This window comes from Falco cherrug, chromosome 6 (genome assembly GCF_023634085.1).
Source record: "Falco cherrug isolate bFalChe1 chromosome 6, bFalChe1.pri, whole genome shotgun sequence".
NCBI lineage: Eukaryota > Metazoa > Chordata > Aves > Falconiformes > Falconidae > Falco > Falco cherrug.
Genome location: NC_073702.1, coordinates 76,386,595 through 76,410,724, shown reverse-complemented (window position 1 = coordinate 76,410,724; position 24,130 = coordinate 76,386,595). Strand labels below are relative to the sequence as shown.

The 24,130-nt window shown below is 40.0% G+C and overlaps 1 protein-coding gene across 1 annotated transcript; it reads right to left on the bottom strand.

The window, feature by feature from the left end:
* Positions 1-1,123: 1,123 nt before the first annotated feature.
* MMUT (methylmalonyl-CoA mutase) lies at positions 1,124-23,655 on the bottom strand. The gene is made up of 13 exons (XM_005441545.4): positions 23,540-23,655; positions 22,664-23,075; positions 20,173-20,540; positions 19,312-19,469; positions 17,699-17,870; positions 15,182-15,430; positions 13,786-13,897; positions 12,365-12,480; positions 11,584-11,699; positions 5,566-5,697; positions 3,168-3,315; positions 2,889-3,056; positions 1,124-1,542 (listed from the first exon to the last, which is right to left on the bottom strand). Exons 2-13 carry the CDS (start codon positions 23,040-23,042, stop codon positions 1,414-1,416), a joined length of 2,247 nt encoding a protein of 748 aa, XP_005441602.2. The 5' UTR covers positions 23,043-23,075; positions 23,540-23,655; the 3' UTR covers positions 1,124-1,413.
* Positions 23,656-24,130: the final 475 nt, after the last annotated feature.

Here is a 24,130-nt window from a genome sequence, read left to right as displayed (position 1 = left end):
AGTATAGAGGTCACAGACACTTTGAGTATGTCATTTCTCCAGTTGGCAGGCAAGAAGGATTCTGAAAAGACATAAAGGGAGTATTTTAATTGTCACTTCCTGTATATTCTGGTTTGAACCATACCAATCTTTCTTGGAGGGAATCAGATACTTATAAATAGTTGAGGATAAACTCCCAAGAAGTTTTCAAGGCAAAGATTTGGTTTGGGATCAATACTTTAAACCTTAATTATAAAGAGAGAGAAGAAAACAGCAAGTCACTTCACCTCCTTGTTTCTGAGCAGCGTGAGACTACAGGCATGTGCCCCATGAAACAAGCTTGTTTTAAGTAAAGCTCTCATCAGTGGCACTCTCTGAAGAGAGGATACAGTGCTATTAATTGGATCTGCAATTTCCAGCCAACTGCAGAAAATCTCATTTTGAATCAAGTATGACGGTGCTGAGCACCTCAGAAGCGTGCTACAGCCTCGTCTACCACAAGGCAGATACAAGCATTACCCCTGGGAGGCTGCAGTCTCGATTTATGACAGGATTCAATGAGCAACAAGGCAAAATGAAGTGGGGATAGGGCCATAATGCCAGAGACCACCCCTCAAAAGACCCCCACGCCCCATTTGCCTTTTATGGATTCCACAAAGGACTTTTCAAGTGTATAAATCAAATTCCTTCTGGAGGGGAGACAAAACCAGTAAGAATTTATGATCAATTTACCTGAAGAAAGTTCAGCTGCTAAACAGGCAGGGATAGCAAGAACAATACTGGACAAAACTAAAGAACTAAGTACGGGAGAAGGAGCACTGGAATGAACATTTGAGAACCAGTGAAGTATCTGGGAAGGGCAGTGATGTAGAGAGAGTGAAGGGGCTGCTCCTGTACGGGTTACTGCCAGATACAGGATTTGTATCTCATTAAAAAAACCATAAACTTTGAAAAAATATGGTTTGTCTACTTATACGTTTCTAAACAGAGTTAAGTCAAATTAATGTTACCATCAAAGTGCTGCTGGATTCAATCACATCTCTGCTGAACTTTAGTGATTTTGCCTAAACACTTTTAGGTCTACGGTGCCTGCCAAAAAATTCCAAAGAAGCTCTCTGCATGCAAAAGAGATCAACCAAAGAGCTGGAACAAATACTTTATTTATCAGTATATCTGGAAAAAAGATCCAAACCCACCTACTGAATTCCCTTAATACCCTGAAGTCATAGTTCTAGAGGTAAAATCTTCTTCTGGGTAAATACATAAATAATCCTCAAATAGAACAAGCAGAGAATTTACAACTTTCTTAGAAAGCACAAAACACCAGGCTACAGGGCAGTGGAACCAAAGGGAAGTGGCTGGCCATCCCTTGCTGATGATTACATTCTGTAAGCGGTTAGGGTAAGGCTGGTTGCATCGCGTGACACTTCAGTGTTACATAGATTGCTGCCTCTTCTCCAAGCACTTCTCAATATCATCCAACACCTGGACAGCTGCTTTTGGAATACGAGTCCCTGGACCAAACACGTTGGTAACGCCAGCTTCATACAGGAAGTCATAATCCTGTTCAGGAAGAAATATAAGGTATGCAGTTAATAGTGCAACAGACAGTTGATAATTTATAATTGGTGTGTGCTCTATCCTGACAACGTATATGCTGGGCCTGACAAAGTATATGCAACAAGTCCCAGGGAGAGGCACCACAGCATTAAGGGAAATGGGAAAAATACAGTAGTTGGGAGTTAAAAAAGAAATACTACAAAAACATCCACAGGAAAGGTTTTATTAGTTTAGAATCAGACTAATATCAGATCCTTGGAAAATACTAAAAAGTCAACTGGATGTGACCCTGAATAACCTAACCTAAATTTGATCTAACTTCTAATTTTGAAAAGACTGCTTTACACAAGGGATTGGACCAGGTGACTGCCAGTGGTCTCCTGCAATCAAAGTTACTCTAATTTCATGACTGTCCTGAAATTTCAAAAAGACCAAGGAAGCAGTTACATATTCTCTCTTACTTCTACATAGGATATATTGCACCTGTCTTAACCACAGGTTAGCAACATCTCATTGAGAGATACTGGACAGAACACAATTTGTCTCCTAGAAAAATACTATGAGTTTTATTTGTTGAATTTAAAAGTCTGTCATTCCTTAACTCTTACTTAATTGGCTAGAAAAGGAAGAAGTCTGGGAAAAGGGAGTAACAGGAGATTTATATGCAAAATCAGTTTGGATCTCTCTAGGCAGAAGATGACCCTAGCGGTGATACAGCCAGGCAAACTGTGGATGGATGAGCTAAGGAAAATTTTAAGACAAAAGCACAGATCTGGAAGGATTCTTTTTGCACTTCCTGCAAGGGAATCCAACAAACTGTCCAACGGTTAGGAGAAAGCAGAGGGAATGAGAGGCAGCACTGAGGCCTGATGGTGGGAAACATGACGAGAGCATAAACAGGGCATGATACGTGTAGCCTATAGGTGATCTGACCTGCCATCTGTCTTCGTCACTAGCTGCGGCTCCTCCAAACTGTTGCCAGAAGTCATAAAGTCTCTTGAGACAGGAGCTAGCCTTTATCAGTGACATGCAAGGTACTGATTATCGGAAACCACAGAGTGCAAGGAACGTTTCCATGGGGCTAATCTTTTCACAACACAACTTAATATTCATTCCACCCAACAAACGCTGTAAGTTAAACCAGGACACAGTGTATAGAAAAGCAGACCAATGAGACCTGACAGCACCCTGCAACCACACAGATCTGTGCTGACCCTGGTGATGGTACACAGCAGCCTTCAGCACTGTAAATCCCCTCTGACATTAACAGAATATAGGAAATTGCTAAAACCAGCACAGACAGAAATAAAGGAGTCTCTTAGTCTTGACAGGAAGGATTTGACCTGTACCTGAGGTGGGATGACACCTCCACATATGACAAGAATGTCTGGCCGGCCAAGGGCATTGAGTTCCTTGATGAGTTCAGGCACAAGAGTTTTATGACCTGCTGCAAGCGTGCTCACACCAACACAGTGCACATCTGCATCAACCGCCTGCTGGGCCACTTCTCGAGGTGTCTACAAGGAAAGAGGATTACATGACACAGAAGAGCCCCAGCCTGCTTGCTGAACAAGAGAGGGAGAATTGCTGCATTTGAAATACATTGGACACCGCTCAGTCAGTCATACCTGGAAGAGGGGACCTATGTCCACATCAAAGCCAATGTCTGCAAATCCTGTAGCAATAACTTTAGCTCCTCTGTCATGGCCATCTTGACCCATTTTTGCAACAAGTATACGAGGCCTGCGCCCCTCACAATCCATGAACTTGTTAACTCTGATGGAAAACACATATTGTATCGTTGTAAGTCACTGAGAATCATTACAAGTATTTCCACAAATAAAAAAAGCACCGGCTGCAACTGTAGCATAATTTCTATACATCAAATGAAAAGATCTAAGTCATGATTTGTCTACATAGTCTGCATACAATGTTAATATTCATGTTATATGATTACTAACTGATTTCTTGTATTTACTCAGCAATATAATGTTTTTTTTTAAAGAAAATCACTCCACTACTTACCTGCTTTTTAATGGACAAAATACTGAATTCTCTGAGAGATTAATGAGCTGAATTACCACTAACATAATTTTTAGATTTTAAGAATAATTATAAGCACTTACTTCAGAAGTACTTGCATGCCACACAGGCTACAGAGGTCGATCCTAGACATCGTACTGCGCATCACAATTCAATTGGGCACAAGTCTGTCCAGAAAAAACTACCATATCCCCCATTCTATGCACTCGTCCCACTGCTTCCGTTTTTCTGCTTAGTGGCAGTTCATATTTCTGTTGTATTAATGTCACTGTGTAACCACAGCCTCAGACAGTAATCTCTCATCTGACTGTTCATTATCCACATATTGCCAGTATGTCTTTGAGTGGGACACTAAGACTACCACTTCTCAGGAATGAAAGGGGTTGTTTTGTTTTGTTCTTTCTGTTTTTTTAAAATATTGCACTGTTCTGAGCGTTCTGTTAACGATGGAGTTGTATGGATTTGGTGCGCCTTGAAACCATATGCTGACCTGGCTGGGATGATCACTGCATGAATCCAGCAGCTTAGTTTGGGGAAAAGAGTGACTCTAGATAAAGTGTCTATCAGCACAGATTTGAACAGCCTCGGGAGATGATTCCAGGACACAAATATGCATCATGTAAGAGGGTAAAAGTAAGAACTCAGGCAGCTTAAAAAAGAATTATGTGAAGACAGCCTGAAGGAGCAGACAGACAAAGCTTCTGCTTGAGGATGCACAGGAGTTGGGCCTGCCTTCTCTACTCCCAAGGACTGTTGAGAATATCAGTGAAGTAGGTATCTGAATTGATTTGTGGTATCTTTAAATCCTTCTCTCTGTTTTGTGTTCTGTTTCCATATTCTTGTTTTCTTACTTCCCCTGCCACAGACTCCCTCCCAAAAAGAACAGCTCTAGGTGCTCCGAGCCTGCCAGGCTAAGACCACCTGAGTCACTGCAGTTCAGGGCTTGGCTTACTGTGGGGCAAGTGTGAAATCACACTTCTGAAGGCCTGTGCAAAGGTGACATATAGTAAATCCAGTTTTGTTACCATATTTATGTCCAAGGTCGTATGTACCAGTTAGTAAAGGCATGTATGTAAAAAAGGGAGCTACACCTCAATTCACAAGGAATCAGTTCCGTTTCATGTAAATGCATAATTACAAATACTTAAATTTAAAATAAATATTTTAAATAAAAAAACCATGGTGACATCCCCCAGCACAACTACTTTCAGGTCAAGCTAAACACCATTGTGAAGCCATCAAGTAATTCCCTTTCAAGAGAGCTTGTAACTCTTTAATGTGTAAGTCCCAACACAGCAGGGACTTTCGAGCATCAATTCATATTACATCACCACCCACTGCACCAATTCAGTCTCTTTACCCAAGAGGACAGCAGCAAAGGCAGAAGCTGACAAAAGGCACAAACAGGCAAATGTTTTCACACATACTACCACTTTCTGATGTTTTCTCCCTCGTGATATGAGTAAGACCCATAGACTAGAAGCTGTATGTGGTTATCTATACAGATTTTAGCCTTACAATTTTAGGAACAGTAAGAGTGAAGTTGCAGGAACAACTTATGGGCAGATCAAACCTGGGTTTTGTAACTATAAACTGCTGGCATTATTTCAGAGATTACTATTACAGAGTCTTCAAAAGAAGCAATCCAACGTATGCAGGTTTCAGGCAATGTTTCTCAGCTTCTTAATCCTATGGCTACATAGCCTATTTGAATAAAATCCTCAAATCATATCAACACCTCAGTGGATCTTGTTTGCAAGCAAATACAAGTTCAGTTAAGTTTTGACTACTCTCTTGCTGCTCTTATTTCTTCTCATTCTGCTTCCTTGCTTACAGGCATGAGAGTGCCTGTGCAGGTCATTGTTTTGTTCTGGGGATGTCATTCAGGTTTCGGAGATGCTTTTTTAGGGCACAGCGAGCAGCACGTGAATCTCATGGATAAAATGTAAGACTGTGTTTGGCTACCTGGGAAGCTATTCTCACCTATTGATAGCATGTAGAATTTCATCACTCTCTCCAAACTCCTGGCGATAAGCTCCGCTCACCATTCGGTCACTGGCTTTATGCTCCCCAAACACCTTCTTCATTGCATCTGTTATTTCTCCAACAGTGCACCTAAGAAACAGGAACAAAGCAGGAGGATCATATGAAAACAGAATACAGGAACCACTGGCAGTGGCCCAACTATTTGCCTTGCTGCAGGACAAATTCATTTACACTCATTTCCCCTTTGGTGCTACAACTCTGAACATCTGACTCACTGTACTGTCATCCACTACTAGAACATGCAAGAGTATTTTTAACAAAATACTTTTTGCTGATGTGAGAAGTGATTTTACAAGTGACAAGCCAATGGGGACCACTGAACAGCAAAATATTTCAGAAAATGAAATCAAATTTTCTCAACTGGGATTTTTTTTGGGCTCAGACTGCAAGATCTTGCATTTGGACTTAAAATGCAGAATAAATCAAGAGGGGGGGAAAAAAGGAAGAATACAGAGAAAAGACTGAAGCCTAACTTTTTAACTGGAATTTGTTTGCCTTTCCCTTGATGTTCATATTTTAGTGTTTATTCTTCTTCTCCTCTACTCCTGACATAGCTCCTTTATTCACTGAGATGCAGAAGAAACTGCAAAATCCATTTACATGCAAGTTACAAGCTTTGTTGGCTACTGGAGACACTGTGCATGTTCAAAATAATACACATTTTACTGCTGTAGCACAAGGGCTAGAAGCAAACTAGGCTGTGCTGCCTTCTTATACAAACATCAGAAGTAACCGCTTCTGTTTAAAAGCATTTGAAAATTTCACGTTTCATGGAGCCCACCTTTCTGTGTCAAATCTATAATGTAGATTGTACCAAAAAACCCAATGCTGTTCTCTAATTACAGCTGAGCCCACAACCACATACCTGATGAAAGGAACCTACTTAGAAGGGAAACCCAACTCATCTGTGGAGAAAGCAGTTCAGCTAGCAGCTCCATCACAGCAAGCTTCTTACTTCTGATACGAAATTAACTGGGATTTGGTACTGTGTAATGATTTTGAAGGTATGCTACTGAGCTCTTGATGAAATCTTTGATCAAAAATATTTTGATTAAAATAGTTTATACTTGAATAGGAAAAGACTAAAGGATTTGTGTATATTAAGAAACAAATATAACTTGCTGCAAACTTTGTCAAAGAAAAAAGTAAAATGCTACTCTTAAAAACACTTTAGAAGTATGCCCACAAATACAGAGACCAAACCCCACCCATTCAGCTACTGCTAAGCACATTTCACACCCCTGGAATTCACATTTTCTCCTGCCATATTGCATTTATGCTCAAAGGATGTTTGGGCAAGATGCAACTTCTTCTCCACGTGCTTTTAGAACAGGATGGGCAGATGAGTTATACTCAGTTTTCTTTCTGCTGTCTGCAGTTTCAGTAGCTATTATCTGATTCCTACCTCAAGCAAGCTGCCATGTATCCAATGTAACAGCAGATGGATTTCTGCTGTATTAATTGATTTCATCAATACATTGCAAAGAGAGATTTTACTTCCTCTGACTCCCTAGCCAATCTGCCCTTTTGCTAGCTGATGCTTTTTATACTCAGCAAACTCAGCCATGGTTATAATTTCTAACTATGTTAACGCAAAACGGTAGAAATCCTATCTTGAGCATCAAGGTCTGTGCAACGCGTAGGCCTGAAGCCGGCCTCTTATTTCTTCACAGCTGGCCTGCTTTGTCTAGAAGCCAGTATCACACTGGAACACACATTACCAAGGCCTGGAAAGACAGGACAAGGGGCAATGGTTTTAAACTAAAAGAGGGTATATTTAGATTAGATGGTCCCTTCCAACCCAAACCATTCTGCAGTTCTGTAATTTTTAACTTGGATCATTGACACAGTCTTGGCCACTTTTTGTCACCTCCCTGCCCCCAGCTCTCTGGAACTTTAAAAATTAAGTTCTCTGCTTTTATCCATTTTCTTCTTCAGTGCACTGAAGAGTTCATATCTGGATTTATGACGATCACAGTCTAGGAAAGCAGCTAACGCAAAGTAATACCAAATTTATAGTATCTGTACGGCTATGTGTGAATGTGACTTAGTCTTGGTACTCTCTTTGAACTTATTTATTAACAGTGATTTTAAAAAGCATTAGTTACAAAGCAACCTGTCCATGATTGCCTCAGAACCCAATGACATTGCTATACAATGCAATATACTTCATTTCTATAGCACCTGTAGGATCTCAGAAAGCTTACCAAGCACTACTGGAGTTCCAATAGTTCTCAGACCTTACTCTCTTGTATCATCAGGTTTTGTTTTTCAGGGCATTTAAATTATCTTATTAATATTACTGCTCTCCGATATTAATAACAAAAAATTTAAAAGTAAACTGCATAAGTGCTAGATTAAGTGACTTCCCCAAGGTGAAAAAGCAAGTTTGCAGCAGACTTAAAAATACTATCTGTAAATACTGACTCCCTCCTAGAGTGCTAGACATCACAGATTGCAGCCTGACAGAGATACATCCCCTGCATAAACACTGACAACTCACTCCTGTGTAAACATTAGCAGTTTGGTGAGGGCTTACAGTGGCATAATGCATCTTTTCTTCTAGAGAAAACTGTAAGCTTAGATAAATCTTACTCCTTCTCTTTTGCAAAAGCAGCATGTTAGTATAACCTCAGTATTAAAGCAGAGCACGTGTAGATATAGCTGTGTTCCTACCATGTAGAAGTGTTAATGAAAGTTTCATGTAACAAGTGAAAAATAAATGGTTTGGACCATCCGTTTAATTGAATTATAATCTGGTGACAGGGATGAATTTTTTTGTGTGTACTGCATGAAAGATGAAATACTGTTCTTTCTTCTGTAAATACTGCTTCTGAAATCCTTGCAGAGTATTTTGAAAATTCCACCCCAAGTCTCTGCAACCCTTTAAATCTACAGTTCCTTAGTAAGAATAGGAGTTTTGATTTCAAAGTACTCATGAATGCTAGAACAGAACAGAACACTTTCAATTGGAAGGAACCTGCAACAATCATCTGCTCCAACTGCCTGACCACTTCAGGGCTGACCAAAAGTTAAAGCATGTTGTTAAGGGCCTTGTCCAAATGTCTCTTAAACACTGACAGACTTGGGGCATTGACCACCTCAGTAGGGAGCCTGTTCCAGTGTTCATCACCCTCTTTGTAAAGAAATGCTTCCTAATACCCAGTTTAAACCTTCCCTGGTGCAGGTCTGAACCATTCCCATGTGTCCTATCGCTAGAAATCAAGAAGAGCTCAGCACCTCCCTCTCCACATCCCCTCCTCAGGAAGCTGTACAGAGCAATGAGGTTGCCCTCAGCCTCCTCTTCTCCAAACTAAACAAGCCCAAAGTCCTCAGCCGCTCCTCACAGGACATTCCTTCCAGCCCTTTCACCAGTTTTATTGCCCTCCTCTGGATGCATTCAAGAACATTCACATCCTTCTTCAATTGCAGGGCCCAGAACTGCACGCAGTATGCAAGGTGATGCTGCACCAGTGCTGTGCAGAATGGGATAATCCCCTCTTTGGAGCAGCTGGTGATGGTGTTTGATGCACTCCAGGGTGCGGTTTGCCCTCTTGGCCCCCAGGACACACCGCTGACTCCTACTGAGCCTCCTGTCCCAGCACCCCCAGATCCCTTTCTGCAGGGCTGCTCTCCAGCTACGCTTTCACAGCACCCTTTGCTTACAATTTTGTAAATGTAATTTACAACCTAATCTGTGGTTTTAAGTAAACTTAAAACTTTGAAGTGGAGACTAAAAGATAGCTACAATTCTCTGTTTTGTGTTTTATCAGTCCATAGCCCTTACAAAGCATCTGGTGGCAAAGGCAGTATGTTTGTATGCAAACTGTGGTCTGCATCTTCTGAACTTCTGCACCGCTCAGAATTACTGCTGCCTAACTGCTACATCAGAGCTCTCAGGTGCTCAGATTCCCCGTGCTTCCCCAACAGTAGGTTATTTCCAAACAAGAGAAACTTGGTTCTTGGCTAAGCTTCTGGGCAATTCGACAAGGTCAATGGGATGAAAGACAACCACAGCTGTGCCAGCCAGTGAGGATGTTGTTCCTTTCAGTGTGTCTGATCAGGGACAGGATCTATCTCCTTGAGCAATTTGTGCTGTGACTCTCTCCCAGTGGTTCACAACCAGCTGTAGAACCTATGCTGCACAAACACAAGTTTGAAGAAAGACATTCAATGACCACAATGTGCCTGTTAGGACTGTCACCTTCTGTCTGTTCAGTCTCAACGCTACTGGTGATGCACCTCTGCATTTCACCAGTAATAAGAAGCAGCAGTGTGTAATCAGGTGACAAAGCACCATGAGGACACAGACTGGGCAGACAAAGAAGCAGCGCCAAACGCTACATTGCACTTGTGCCTTCCTCTTCTATTACCAATAGCTGGCACAGCAGGAACTGCAAGTCTAGAGAGGAACAGAAAAACAGCACCACAGGTGAGGTAGATGAGAAAGAACTTAGCATAATCTTCTTACAGCCCTAACTACACCCATTTTCCTGTAATGTGTCTTCTCATGAGACGTGAGGTACAGAAGGGAGGCAGTACTGCTCCCATTCCCTGTCACCTTTGGCCTGCCTTATTATTACTTCAGTTACAAGAATAAATCTCCACATGTAGTCCATGGAGTCTTTTCCATAGTTCAACGCTGAAAATTCTGTGCTACTCCTTTTATTTCAATTGGATTACATTACTTGTCTTCCTGACTAAACCCCATCATTTTCCATTCAGCAGGAGACAGGCATCTGTCACCAACATGCTGGTGATACTGGCTTACTTGTCTACTACTTGTGAGGATGAACGTGCTTACTGGAAAAGCTTTTCCCATGTTGCCCCTAACAGAAGGTCTGCCCATAAATGTTTGCAAAGCTCATAATCCTCCTTCAAACACTCTGTATCAGGTGCCATGACAACTACTTTCTGTGATCATGTCCCATGTACAGGTTTGGGGCAAAGGTAAGTTCTGTGTTTGCCACTTAGGAAGTGGATCTGCAGTCCATTAATGCTTTTACAAATAATAAAAACAAGGTCACCAAGGAGAGAAACTAGCAGTTAGCTGGTCGGTTTTGGCACAGAAGACATGAATCCCTGGTAAATCCAACACTACCCTCCTGTGACCTTTACAGTTCAAAGACAGGTGTAGACATGCTGCTGGAGAATAGTGACAAGCTCTTTGTGGAGAAAATGTATTCAAAATACAGCTGTTAAGTGTTCAAGGAAAGGGAAAAAAGGAATTTGAGACATAACACTAAAAATAGAAGAGCACCCCTATAAGGAGTGAATTTGGTTTGCTCATTTTGAGGGCATTTATTAATTAAGGAACAGACACATAGGATCTATTCTAAAGACTGACACTTACTTTGAAGTGGGAATGAAAACAGTCTTAAAAGCACCTTAGGTGAAAAAAGTAAATATTCCACTGGACTCTAAAGGATGCCTCACTGCTCTACTCAAGAGCATCTTTTACATCTTCGCCTGACTAACCAAACTTATTTCTCCTTCAATCAAAAAATGTTTTCACACCAATCTGTGGTGCAAGGAAGGATGAAGCAACAGACCATGATAAGACTGTGAATATCCATTTTCACATTTCAGATATTTCTAAAGCTCCCTGACCTATGAAACAGCAGGGTGACAGAGAAACCTAGTTACATCCTGAAACTCGTAAGAATCCAACTTGTAAACAACAAAATGTGTACGAACAACAATTTCATATGAAATTCCTTGTATCTGTATTGTTCTTTGTGAGAAATTAAAGCATAGCCTTAAAAGACTGTAAAATGTAATAGTCTATCTTACAATGTCGAGCTTCAGCCATCTTTTACTTCCACTTCTGAGGACAAAACACAAAGCATCTCAAGATGCCAACCTCACTGACACCATACCCAAGAACAGTTACAAGGTGAAAATAAACCATCGATTTTTAAGCAGCAGTTAGGCATTCACCCTCACCCCCAATACCTTGAACGTGCTGCTTCCACTGCAAGTGCGAGCAAATTGCCTTCCCCAGTAGCAGCACACTGTGTTAGAGCAGCAAGACATTGCTGGGCTGCTGCTTGATCTCTACTAGCCTTCACCTAAAGTGGAGGAGAAAAATATTAACACAAACTACAAAGTGAACTGGGAAGTCAAGTGCATAACATTTTCTGATTTCAAATACTAATTCTAGAGGCAAGGAATTGTCAATGGTCAATATAGGCTATATATTTCCACAAGATTAGAAGTAAAAAGGCGTTTCAGACCTTAAAACATTTGTATAAGTCCATAAAATAACTCTAAAACTATTTTATCTACGTTTTTACTAATTATGAAAGTAGACGTTGATTTCTGGTTCCACAATCCTGCTCCTTAACCACACTTGACAAGCTGCATGGAATAGTCTGAGTGATTAAGTAATGTTACATAATTTTAGAGCAAAACATCACATAGCTATTTGCTATCTTATTTTCAGACAAGGTAAAGCTCTCAATATTGAAAGGCTAGACATATATACATGAGACTATCTGAAGTACAATGATTAAAACTAAATGAACGTAACAAAAGCATTTTTGTTTGGGTTCTAATACTGTGTTTCCTGGGATTTTCCATCAGCCTCCATTGAAGCTCAACAGAAAACTATCTTCTCCACTGAAGATGAGAGTGGATTCTCAGAAATGTGAGGGTCAACTTTCTGGCAAGCTACTTTTACTCAAGTTCTACCTGCAATTACAAGAACTTTCATTTTTAAGAAGGTAGTTCCCACCTTATTAATCTTCTCGATCTGCTTGCTACGAACTGAAGTATTATCAATAGCCAGAACTTCCACTGTCTCCTCTTTTTCTAGCTGATGCTTGTTTACTCCAACAATTACTTCAGACCCTATTTCCAGCAGAAACACCAGAAACTCAGAATACATTTGCAAACTACTGTGAAAAGACACAATATTAACAGGACAAGAACATTTTTGAGCATTATAATGCAGTGCTTTGCTTTATGACTAAAAAAATTTCAAATACTTAAAATTTGTTGTTATAGGAAAGACTTCAGTCTGTATTTTCCATATTGCACGATGAGATGATCAGATGCATGAACATTCAACTCAGTGAATAATGAGCCAGAAAAAAGATTTTGAATAGAATGATATTTATCTTACAAACTGATTTAATAATGATCACTAATATACATTAGCTATTTTTCTCTTTTTAAGCTTACAAAACTGAATCTTACAGAATTAAGCAGAAGTGCTGGTCTCCTGCACTGCTCTGCTTTTACTTTCCTGATTTAGCACATAAATAAGAAAGTGAAGCTCCTACCTAAAACTACTCTATGTGAATAAAAATTAATTTATCATGTCAGAAAACTGTATTTTAGCTTTCAACCAGCATGGACTAAACAACCATTTTTATTTGCAGTGCCTAATAACATTACTACACTCTTCAAAGCAACATGAAGTAATTTACCTTGGGACAGAAAATACAGAACTTTATTGATTATGCCTTATTGATCTTAATTAAAGACCTGCTTCAAATTTATTCTCCAAACAAACAAATCCATATAATTTCTTTCATGTTTGAGTTATCCCTAGTTTCCCTAGTCCCAGTGGCGGACTACTACTGGAACGCAGACTACAAAAAGCAGAATAGAGCTATAAGCACCCATATCTTCACATATACCTACTGTATGTCTACCTATACATATACATATATATCACAAAGAAAGAGCTGCATCATCCTCTAATCTGAGTTGACTGCATTTTTTCTAGTCTTCAGCAAAAACAGGCAGTTCTGAAATAACACCAGGAATTTGACCAGATACATTCAACATCACCATCTGCTGGTCGTCATGCTTGTAAATTCAGGAACTGCAGTTGAAAGATATGATCACAAATTAAGCAATTAACTACTGAAGGCCCCAAATACTCCTTCAAAATTGTGTTTCTAGTGCTTTGTCTAATCTAGACTTAAAATATGCCAAGCAAGACTGTTTTCATACTGGTCCTGTATTTCATATGCACTGATATCTCTTTTCAGAAGCTTTCACTGACAGAAAAAATACCATTTTATCACTCACAATCTGCTACTCCTAAACTAAGAAGAAAAGAAACAAGGAAAATGTGTATAAGAACCCTTTATACAAAGGTATTCTACCAGCAGTTTTCCCTTCTTTCATCTCCCTGCTCCCTACCAGAGTCAATCCTGGCTTGTCTTCGGGCTGCACACTCTTCAATACGAAGTTTGGGAATCCCCTCAGCAACAGCTTTGGCCATTCCACCCATGTCTTCTATCTCCTCAATAAGCTGAGAAATGAAAAGGATTGAGAAAGTAAGTAGTAGCAAGGTTCACAAAATGAGCTTTGCATTTGTACCACCATCCTAATTTTTATTATACCTATATACACAGCCCTGTGCTCTGAAAGTGTCTTCCTATCTCTATGTCTCTGACTACAGGTTTTGATATAAATTAAAGGACATCTCAAACAAAAGAGCATTTTTATTACCAAAATTCCATAAATTCACTAACAGGACACAGCATATTGTTCAATCATAACACCCATGGCTGAAAAGGCTTAGAATTTGAGATCTTGACTCTGCATGGACTTCTGCCTGCCAAGCAGCCCTTATGGTTACATGTATCCAAACACATATAAACTGAAAAAAACCCAGGGTCAGTTCTCTGATCCTGAAGACAAGTGGCATGGCAGTTCAGCTCTCACACAGCAGAAGCCTATTCAGCGCCAAAACACGGTGACCACATCCAAACTGCCTACTGGAAATGACCATCAGACATGCCTGGCACTGCCTAAAGTATCCTAGTCGATAACGACCTAAAAAACACACCGGACAATGTGCTAAGTGCCTGCACAGTGCCAGGCTAGTGTTTGGGCCTGTAGCAGCTTATTAATTTGGGACTTTGCAATTATGTGCTCAAAAGGAGAATCAGTGGGTTTAGCTGTAGACTAGACATGCAGGTGTATACCTTTATGCAGGATTGCCACCAGCAAGACTACTCCTGCACAGTACTTTTCATACGCAAGTAATGACTGGCAGCAAAAATATTATTTAAAAAAATATTCTGATCCAACAGAAAAATTCCTCCTGAATTCTGCGTAATATTCAAGTACGGCCAGGGAATCCCCTTCACGCTTGGCTATAAAACCTTGTTTTTAGTAACACCTAGTTTTAAACTCTCAAGCAATCACCACAAGCATGAGTAAGCATGTAACTAAGTAGGTTGGTTTGATGACTCCTTCTGTTGAACCCTTTTTTTACTTGTGTATAAAACAGTTCCCAGCAAACTGGGAGTCTTCAGCGTGCAAGGGACTTTGCAGGGCTTGATTATTTGTTCCACACTGGGATACTTCCCTTTTGAATGTAGTCTGCTAGAAGGCTGAAGTCTTTCTTTCTCTAAATATACACTGCATTATTGTAAAGTTCATTTACAAAAACATCACTGAAGCGTAAGTGTAAAATAAGTCGCTCTTTAGAAGTTACCAACATAGCAAACAGTCCCTAAAAAGACATCCCTCAAAACTCCTACACCTATAATTTTCTCACAGAACATAAAAGATTATGCAAACGGACCTTTAAAGCAGCTTCATAGACATCATTGGTGAGGCACTCCATGAGGTAAGAACCCCCCCAGGGGTCTGCCACTTTAGGAATACCTGACTCCTCTTGAATTATTATCTGTGTGTTCCGAGCAATGCGAGCACTCTTCACTGTAGGCAAACCCAAGGCTTCATCAAATGAATTTGTATGCAAAGACTGTGTACCTCCAAACACAGCAGCCATTGCTTCAATTGTAGTACGGATAACATTGTTAAACGGGTCCTGGAAGGAAAAAGAGAGCTCTGAAGCCCAGCAGTTCTGCCACTGGGTGGGGGCAATTAGTTACACTCATATTGCTGCCACGAAACAAATGCAAGATTCCCCCATTAAAACACTGGATTCATAACAAAAGCTGAAAACGTACAGTCAATAACAAGCATACAATCAAACTGATATATCACTTATCGGATCTCGTACAAAGAGATTAATCCATAAAGAAAGCCAAAATTATCAGCGTTTGAGTAAACTGGTCACGATAACAAAGCAAAGCCTAACTTGTATTTAGTGGTGTTTCAAATAACTTAATGAATCCAGGTTGGAGAGGATGGAACAAGTAGTCCCAATGTCCTCCATCTTCAGATTCCAGAATTCTTGGAGCAGTGAATAACACAACTGTCAGACAGGTTACTAGTCAAGCTCCATTTTGGAACTAAATGTGCTTAGTATTTTCACTGACGACCGCATTACATAAAGATAGGAATTAAAGATGAAATTTGCTGGTGCTATAGAATGGAAAGATACCTATGGGAGAACTGGGATATTAACCAAAACAAATGGATAATCTGGAGTACAAGGTATAGAAATACAGTCAGCATTACAAAACATCTCAGCCTTTAGGTCAAAATTTTTATCTGCTTTTTTCATCTAGACAGTTGAGTTGTATACATGTGCGTCTACAGTCAAAAGAGGTGTCATCATGATCTCCAGGAGATGACATGCTCTGAGATGGAGTGAATAATCGCCCGCTGCAGCTGCCTTCTTATTTAATGTGATTACTGAGGGAATTTAATGGTAGCTCAAATTCTATACCTAATTCTTGACAAGCCTAGATGGGATGAAATGCACCCAAAATAATGAAGAGCTACCAGTGCAACAGGACCTTGAAGAAGGCAAATAAAACATGAGATCTGTGCGAACTACATTATCTTCCATAAAGAAATGGAATTAATATCATTGTTATACAAGGACATGGTAATTCTACCTATACTGGAGTCTATTTCTTGTTTAAGTATTCCATTTAAAGAATTACAGAAAAGTGCGATTTGGATGAGCAAGAATGTAAAACTTAACTTGTGAGTGGATACCTATCTAAAGGTAGGCCAAAGGAAAATATATTTGCCCTCTGAAACCTGTAAGGAATAAACACTGGGCACTGAGGAGCTATATTAAGATAAACAATGTTTAGACAGGAAAAAAGGGTTATGATCCAGACAGAAATATATCTACACTGGACACTGGAAAACAGTTGAAGGTATTTTTGGTAGTATTACTATTTTTGCACTCATACAATTGGAGGACCCACAAAGGCCACTGTTCAGAAAATTCCGCTGTTTTAGTTTTACTGTGCTCCTGTAATGTAAGTAAACAATAAATTTACTTTGAAAAAAAAGAATAAAACCCAGGCACACAAGTCAAATGATGATGGTTGCAATCACAACCTAAGACCCACCCATATCGCATGCCTTTGGGAAGCAGGCCTTGGAATAAAAGCTGGAACCCAGCTCTGACCTCACTTGGGAAATTATATGCAGTCCAATGATGCATTTGTTTGTCGTAACTCAACAGGAAGAGCAGACAATGCACCCAGTTTCAAAAAAGCAGACGAGCTGTAATCATTACTTCACTCTTCAGCGAGAGGGGCATGAATGACTTCCTTGGCAGCTCAAACAAATTCTCCAGCCAGGAATCCCGAGAAAAAGGAGCCTCTACTTCCTCATTCAGCTGCATTTTGAAAGCATAAAACTTACAGGATATATCCAAGAAAGATTCATCCTCTGAGTCCTGAATTAAGATAAGCACCTCTCTGCAGTTCTCTTCTCTACTTAGCAGGTTTGGATCCTACTATCAATTCAGTATCCACTAGACTGGGAGCACATGTGCTAAAAACAATGATTCCAGAATGAAAATGAAGCCAGACAATGAAAAGTTAGGCACTGAGCCTGCCTACCATCACACTGGAATCCTTTTGTGAATACAGTCTCAAGCCTTTGGTTTGTGCCCTTTTACCTGAATGCTACAGGGTAGTCCCAAATCCTGAATTATTTTGCAAACCAGCATTTTGGGAAACAATGCTTCTGGCACTCAACACAACTTTTTGTAGTATGTAAGAAAAAAGATGTATCTGATGCTAGTGTGTGCATTTCTCAGACTAAGACAAGTGGTCTCCTTGAGAAAGGTACATCTTTATGAATAAAACCAGCAGTCTCCTTTAAGATGGACACCATGAGAATGTATTTACATGAGGAAGTTGATGAGAATCCAATTTCTAACCTGCTCAGTGAGTGACCAGCCTGAGGTCTGACAATGAGCTCTCAGCAGAAGAGATTTGGGATTCTTGGGCTTAAACATTTTCTCTATCAGGTGAGCCCACAGCCGCCTCCCAGCTCTCAGTTTGGCTATTTCCATATAGAAGTTCATACCAATTCCCCAGAAGAAGGAGAGCCTGTAGTAAAAGCATGTGAAAAGGATAAAACATTAAACCACTCTAATAACTTTGTTTCACTAAAGGAGAAGTCCTACAGCAAGGGCTCTGATTAATTTAATTTTACAGATATAACCCAGACATAAGATGAAGGGAATGTTCCTGGACGCCGATGCTAGTTGCTAAGAATGATACACACTTATGCCAATAAACTGAATTAGCCTCCAAACAAGGTGACTACAGGCAAACTGCCAATGACAGTGGTCCCTGGAACTGCTAAATTGTCCCCAGGGACTGTTTTGGGAGAGTTCTAGGTCAAACAGTGTTCCAGCAAGTCACTAATACAAACAGTGACGCTCTAGTACCAGGGAATGCTCCTTGACACAATCTACTAGGGTAGTTATGCTCACAAACTAATTATAATGGGAAGACATTATATATTATAAGCATGCTTTTATCTTTTTCTTGATGATTTTTATCAAAATCCAAATCAAACAGTTCAACATTGGCTAGCATATCAGGGAACAGACTAACTGACCTACTTTTTCCTACTTATAGCTTCTCTGATTTCTAGGTGTAAACATGCATAGTTAAAGCCATCAAAACTCACTAAAGATATACTTTTTTAACAGTGAATTAGCTACTGAAACAATTTGCCACAGGCTCTTACAGATCCTCCATCACTAGAAAGTCTGAAAATAAGGCTGTATCTTCTACATGATCCACTTTGATTTTGCAACAGATCTCCTAAACAGGTTCTCCTCAGCTCACTCCTGTAGTTGACTACTGTAGTTTGTAGGAGTCAGTTTCAGCTGACTCCTGTAGTTAGTTTGAATGTGCAACAGGCTACATGAACTCTGCCTTTTGGGTTTTTTAAACTCATGGTATAGTTAGGGAATCTGTAAATCAACTAGACAACTGAAACTGTGATTCTGCTTAGTTTGGCAGTAACTTATAAAAATACAGTATTCTGCTTAAAATTAAATTATTTCTTTTAGGAAACTCACAACTGTAAATTGAACTACCTGAACTTCCCCTTGTTAAGCATTTTCCCCAAATATTTCAAAATAATACTAATGCAAAAAGTTCAGTAACACTACAGCATAAAAGAACTGCCAGAGCTCTTGCTGCATTCTGCAGTCCTAAAGCTACAACTGTGTGAGACAAAACAGCTTAGAGATCCTCTTTCTGACTCAGAGACCAACTGTCACAACAGACCTTGACAACGTTTGGGCCTGTGCACGAGCTTTACACAGATTATTAGTGCAGATGTAGTCTAAGTGTGTGACGGACCAGATATATTTTCCTACTGCTGAAACTGTGTAACAAACCCAAAACAAATCCCATCTGCAATGTGAGCACTGCCAATATTGCTTGCACGTATAAAAATACTGAATTTGGTATTAAATTCCAGAGGTTTTACCAAAAGTGACTTTCATACTTACAAATTTCTTTAGCTCACCTTGGTGCAAATTCATCAATAGTAAGGCCGGCTTTAAGTCCAGTTCTGCAGTACTCCAAGCCATCGGCTACGGTATAAGCTAATTCCAGAATGGCGTCGGCTCCTGCCTCTTGCATGTGATACCCGCTGATTGAAATGGAATTAAATTTTGGCATGTACTGTAAAAATAAAAGACAACACGGTATGACAACAGAAGGGAGAGTCAGATAATTGTTCTATCAACATTCACAAATAATTCGTTCTTTGCAGCTTGTGAATACAACTTGTCTCTATTAAGTGGTGTTTGCAGATGTTTACTTCACATCCTTTTACTTTTTCGCATTATTCATTGTGCTTAAAAGTATCACCAACCATGGTAAACACCTTTTTCAATTACAGGCTGCGTGCTACCTCTCCAATGAAAATGCAACTAATGAAACAACTGGTAGTACTGAACTTCCAGTCATCCATTAAGGACTTCACTCCTTCTGTTACCTCTTTCTCATGCTTAATTTTGCAGCAGAAGTCCTGCAAGATTTCTTACCTCTTTGCTCCTGCGTACAGCTGTATAATGCTTCTTAACTACGCGGCTTGTTACTTTCTACACAAAAACCAGCCTGTCTGTTCCTCATCTCCAAGCTTCCTGCCATCCCTTCAGGCTTAAGCTCATCTTAATCTGACTTTGACTTGGATTGACTTAAAAATCTCAAAATTTATGCTGTAAGTGATTTGGGATCTTAACTTTTCCTCCCAGCCCTTTCCACAACCACATCATTCTTCACTATGACAGGTTTTCCTGTCTTCTGCTTTGTTCTCCAGAGTGCCTCATAAATAGTTCACTAGATGTAATAACAGAAGTAAATACATTTAAACAATGAATACCTTTGAGGTGTATTGGAAGATGTCAGCAATAATACGCATTGACGGTTCTGGGGGGAAAATGTATGTATTTCGGACCATGAACTCCTTCAAGATGTCATTTTGGATTGTCCCTGTCAGCTTGGCCTGAGGCACTCCCTGTTCTTCTCCAGTTACAATGAATGTTGCCAACACTGGAATGACTGCCCCATTCATTGTCATAGAAACTGACATTTTCTCTAAAGGAATTCCATCAAAAAGGATTTTGGTGTCTTCCACTGTATCAATGGCAACTCCAGCCATTCCAACATCTCCTCGAACTCGTGGATTGTCTGAATCATAACCACGGTGGGTGGCTAAATCAAAAGCAACAGATAATCCCTGCTGGCCAGCTAAATGAAAAAGGAAAAAAAAAAAAAAAAAGGGGGGGGGGGGGGGGGAAAAAGGGGGAAAAAAAAAAAAAAAAAGAGAGATATATTTAGAAGTGTGGAACAGACTTACATTGCAACTGGATCTAAAATTTTAAATTTTATTTTACATGACCCAGGCTTGGACAACAAACCAATTTTCGATGTTAAAACACTACTCCCTCCTCAAACTTGTCCAAGGTCATCTAGTCTTAAACTTTAAAGAAAAAGCTTTTAACTGAGAAGAAAAAATATTATAGTCCTTCTAGCTCAGCCACACAATCAGCTTACCATGCTTAACAACTTACCCACAAGTTATAAATGTGCATAGACAGACAGTATCAGGGCTTATATTCAGAAATGCTACTTAGCTTAGTTGGAAACAAAAGTGTGATAAATTATGTCACATTACCTTCTCTTTATCACAAATTAAACACATGCACACAGATTGTTACCCTGGCTGTTATTTATTCATAAGCACTCTGCTTACGAATTTGCTTATGCATTACTAAATCTGCAGTAGGAGAAAATTATCCACATAAAGCAGGGAACGGGACAGTTAGAGCTCTTGGCAGACTTGTATGCTGCAACCCAAAAGCAGCACCTGAAACTCTGCTACCCCCTGGCACTCACCCTGTGACCAGCACTGCTGCTCCTAAGTAACTGTATCTACTGCATTTGCAAATCTTCCTCTCAACATCAGCACAGCTCTTGTCAGACCAGCTATCATCTTTGATTTAAAAAGCTAGGTGTCAGCTCTGAAGCAGAATGACAAAAAATTTTAATTTCTGCCTAGTTTCAAGCAACAGAAAGTTCAGCGATTATGAGAACTGATAATTAATTCTTTTTCAGCATTCCTCTAATTACAGAGAGATTTTAATTGAATTATTAAAAATGCTTTACAAATAACTAGGTCAGATCCAGAATCTATGCTAAATAATTCAGTATTAATACAACCATTACCAACAAGATAAAATTACAGTATCACAATGTCAAACCTCAAATGAAAAATTACTGGCAGCAAACTTTCTTGAGTAACTGAGCTGTGCTGTCAGCTAACTGAGATGTTAGTGCTTCTGCCTCAGCAGCAACGATCAGCAGTAAGACAGTGTGTTCAGAACAATCTTTCTATTGAAATGTTTGCCTGCAAACCTCTAATACCCTGTATTTACAATTTCTCAACTTACTGAGAGTTTTATAAATTGAAAGAATCAAGAATACTTGCAAGGCTATGGCAGCAGTTAACATTGCTTCGCATTAGCTAACCATGATACTGCAAGAGCTAAAAATCCCCAAAGAATTCCTCGTCCCCACCCTAAACTGTTATTTTTGACTAGGAGGGACTGTAATGTGGGAAATAAACGTGTCACAGATTTATTTCTCAGAAGACTTTCAGTGGTCTGCTGTTTTGACCAGTAAGGTTATAACACAGCTTCAAACAATTGCTAAGAGGTAAGGGTGGTGTGTAACTCTTGAGTGTATCAGTAACAACTTTTTAGCAGTGGTTAATGCTTAACTCAACACTGTATTATGATGACGGTCCAGCTATTAGCTAAATAAAGTGCTGCAAAACACAATACTCCACAGAAATTTTGGGAAAACCACTCTCAAATAAGGAAAATACCAAAACTTTTAGGAAGCCGGCTTTACTAATACACCATGAATGACACTACTCATACGTATTTATGAGTTCATCTAAAATGTGTAATATGGGATGGAAACCCAAAATGTCAGAATGCACTGACGCCAGAAGTTTAGCTACGTGACAAAGTTCAACTTTTTTTTCCCACTACAATCTTCACTCATGCTCACATAATGAGTATGAAGTGCTCCATGATGCCTGCTAGTTGGACCCTGGGCTGCAGCCAAATTATATCTCTCCAAGTGTTAAGGCAGAATAACTAAAAATAGCATTTAACACATGATGCAAAGGCAGTTTCAGAAATGATCCAGTTTCCCTGTAATAAAGAAATACAATAACACTGGGCAGACCCTATCAGAAAGCAAAACTCACAAGGTAGAATAATAACATTTGCCATATAATTTACCATATGAATATGCCCCATTGCTTTGCAAGGCAATGTTGTTTCCCAAATCAGCTGTCTTACCTTTAATGTTGTCCTTGTAGAACTTATTGCTCTCCTCCACTGTACTGAAGCCAGCATACTGGCGGATAGTCCATGGCCTGTAAGTGTACATAGTAGGGTAGGGTCCTCGAGTGAAAGGCTTCACCCCTGGCAGCTCTTCAGGGAGGTCTTTCGTGTCTCTTTTGGAGTATAAGGGCTTGATGTCAATTCCTTCTGGGGTGTGCCAAATTAAATCCTTTGGATTCTTGCCTTTCAGCTGCTTTTCAGCAAGAGCAGCCCACTCGGGGTGCAGCGGCTGCCCATGCAGCGAACGCCACACAAGCTGGCAGGCTGGAAGTTGTGCCAGGCATGTGCACTGGTGGGGCCACAGGCGCAGGACAGCATCCTTGGCTCTTAGCATGCCTGTCCCACTGGTTGGCAAGTATGGGATGAACTGAAGAAAATAAAACCATATATTTTGCATTATCATATAAATCCAGCGTGGGAGAAGCAAACACAGAGAGGTGAAGCACTTTGCTAAAGCTGAAACAGCAGAAAGTAAGTGTATTTATTTATTCACTTACTCATTTGTCAGACATCAATCCCCTTGCCTTTCAACCAGACAATGCATAAAACAGAGTTCAGGAAAAACCCCTACATTTTCATCTAGCTAAGGAAAACAACTGGTCTACATCCACCTACAAAATGTGTAACTGATTTCAGTCCCTAAGCAGAATTAATCAGGCACTGGAAAGTCAGTGTCAGGCATGACAATGGTGTTGGAGGAAAATGCCAGATCAGTGCTACTGTAGGCTGTACACCTCAGCTTCGTCCCCTGTATAGCCCCAGACCAGCACTGCAAGTGCGGTCAGTAAATAGATACTAGACAATGAAAGTTTAATATTAGTAAGACTGTACCTGACGGTTCAAAGAAGTTTCTAAGAACAGAAGATCCTAACCTCTAGGAGGCTGAGATGGTGGAGATTGTCTGTTGTGATTACTCAGAACTGAGAAGTGCAGAACCTGAAGCGATCATCCTTGAAAGAAAAAGTAAAATGGTGAAGTGGTCAAGATATAGAACAACTTGTGAATCCGACTGTCAAGCTAATGACTAATAAAAGACTTGTTTGAAACCAACAGGTTAGGTAATGCTTTGTAGAGACTATAAATGTAGAGCTAAAAATCCTGTAACCTCGTCATTCTCTGCGGAGGTGACCCAACGCTGCTGCACTGATTAAAACTGCAAACCTAGAGTAACCCACAAGAGTTTGAGTCTCTTCTTTTACAAATGGCATGCCTAGCTATTTCCTCACTTTCCCATCTTTCTCATCTATGAATTCCTTCATGTCACAGGGGGACCCTCAACATCAAAGAGCCACTGCGAAGAAGTAGACTGTCGGAAAACTGCTGACATATCACACGCTATGGAAAAGGCAGGTTAGGCTGGATGGGAATCCGAGATAAACTCGGAAAGAAAGGCAAAAAAGAAAAAGTGGTATGCAAGAACAC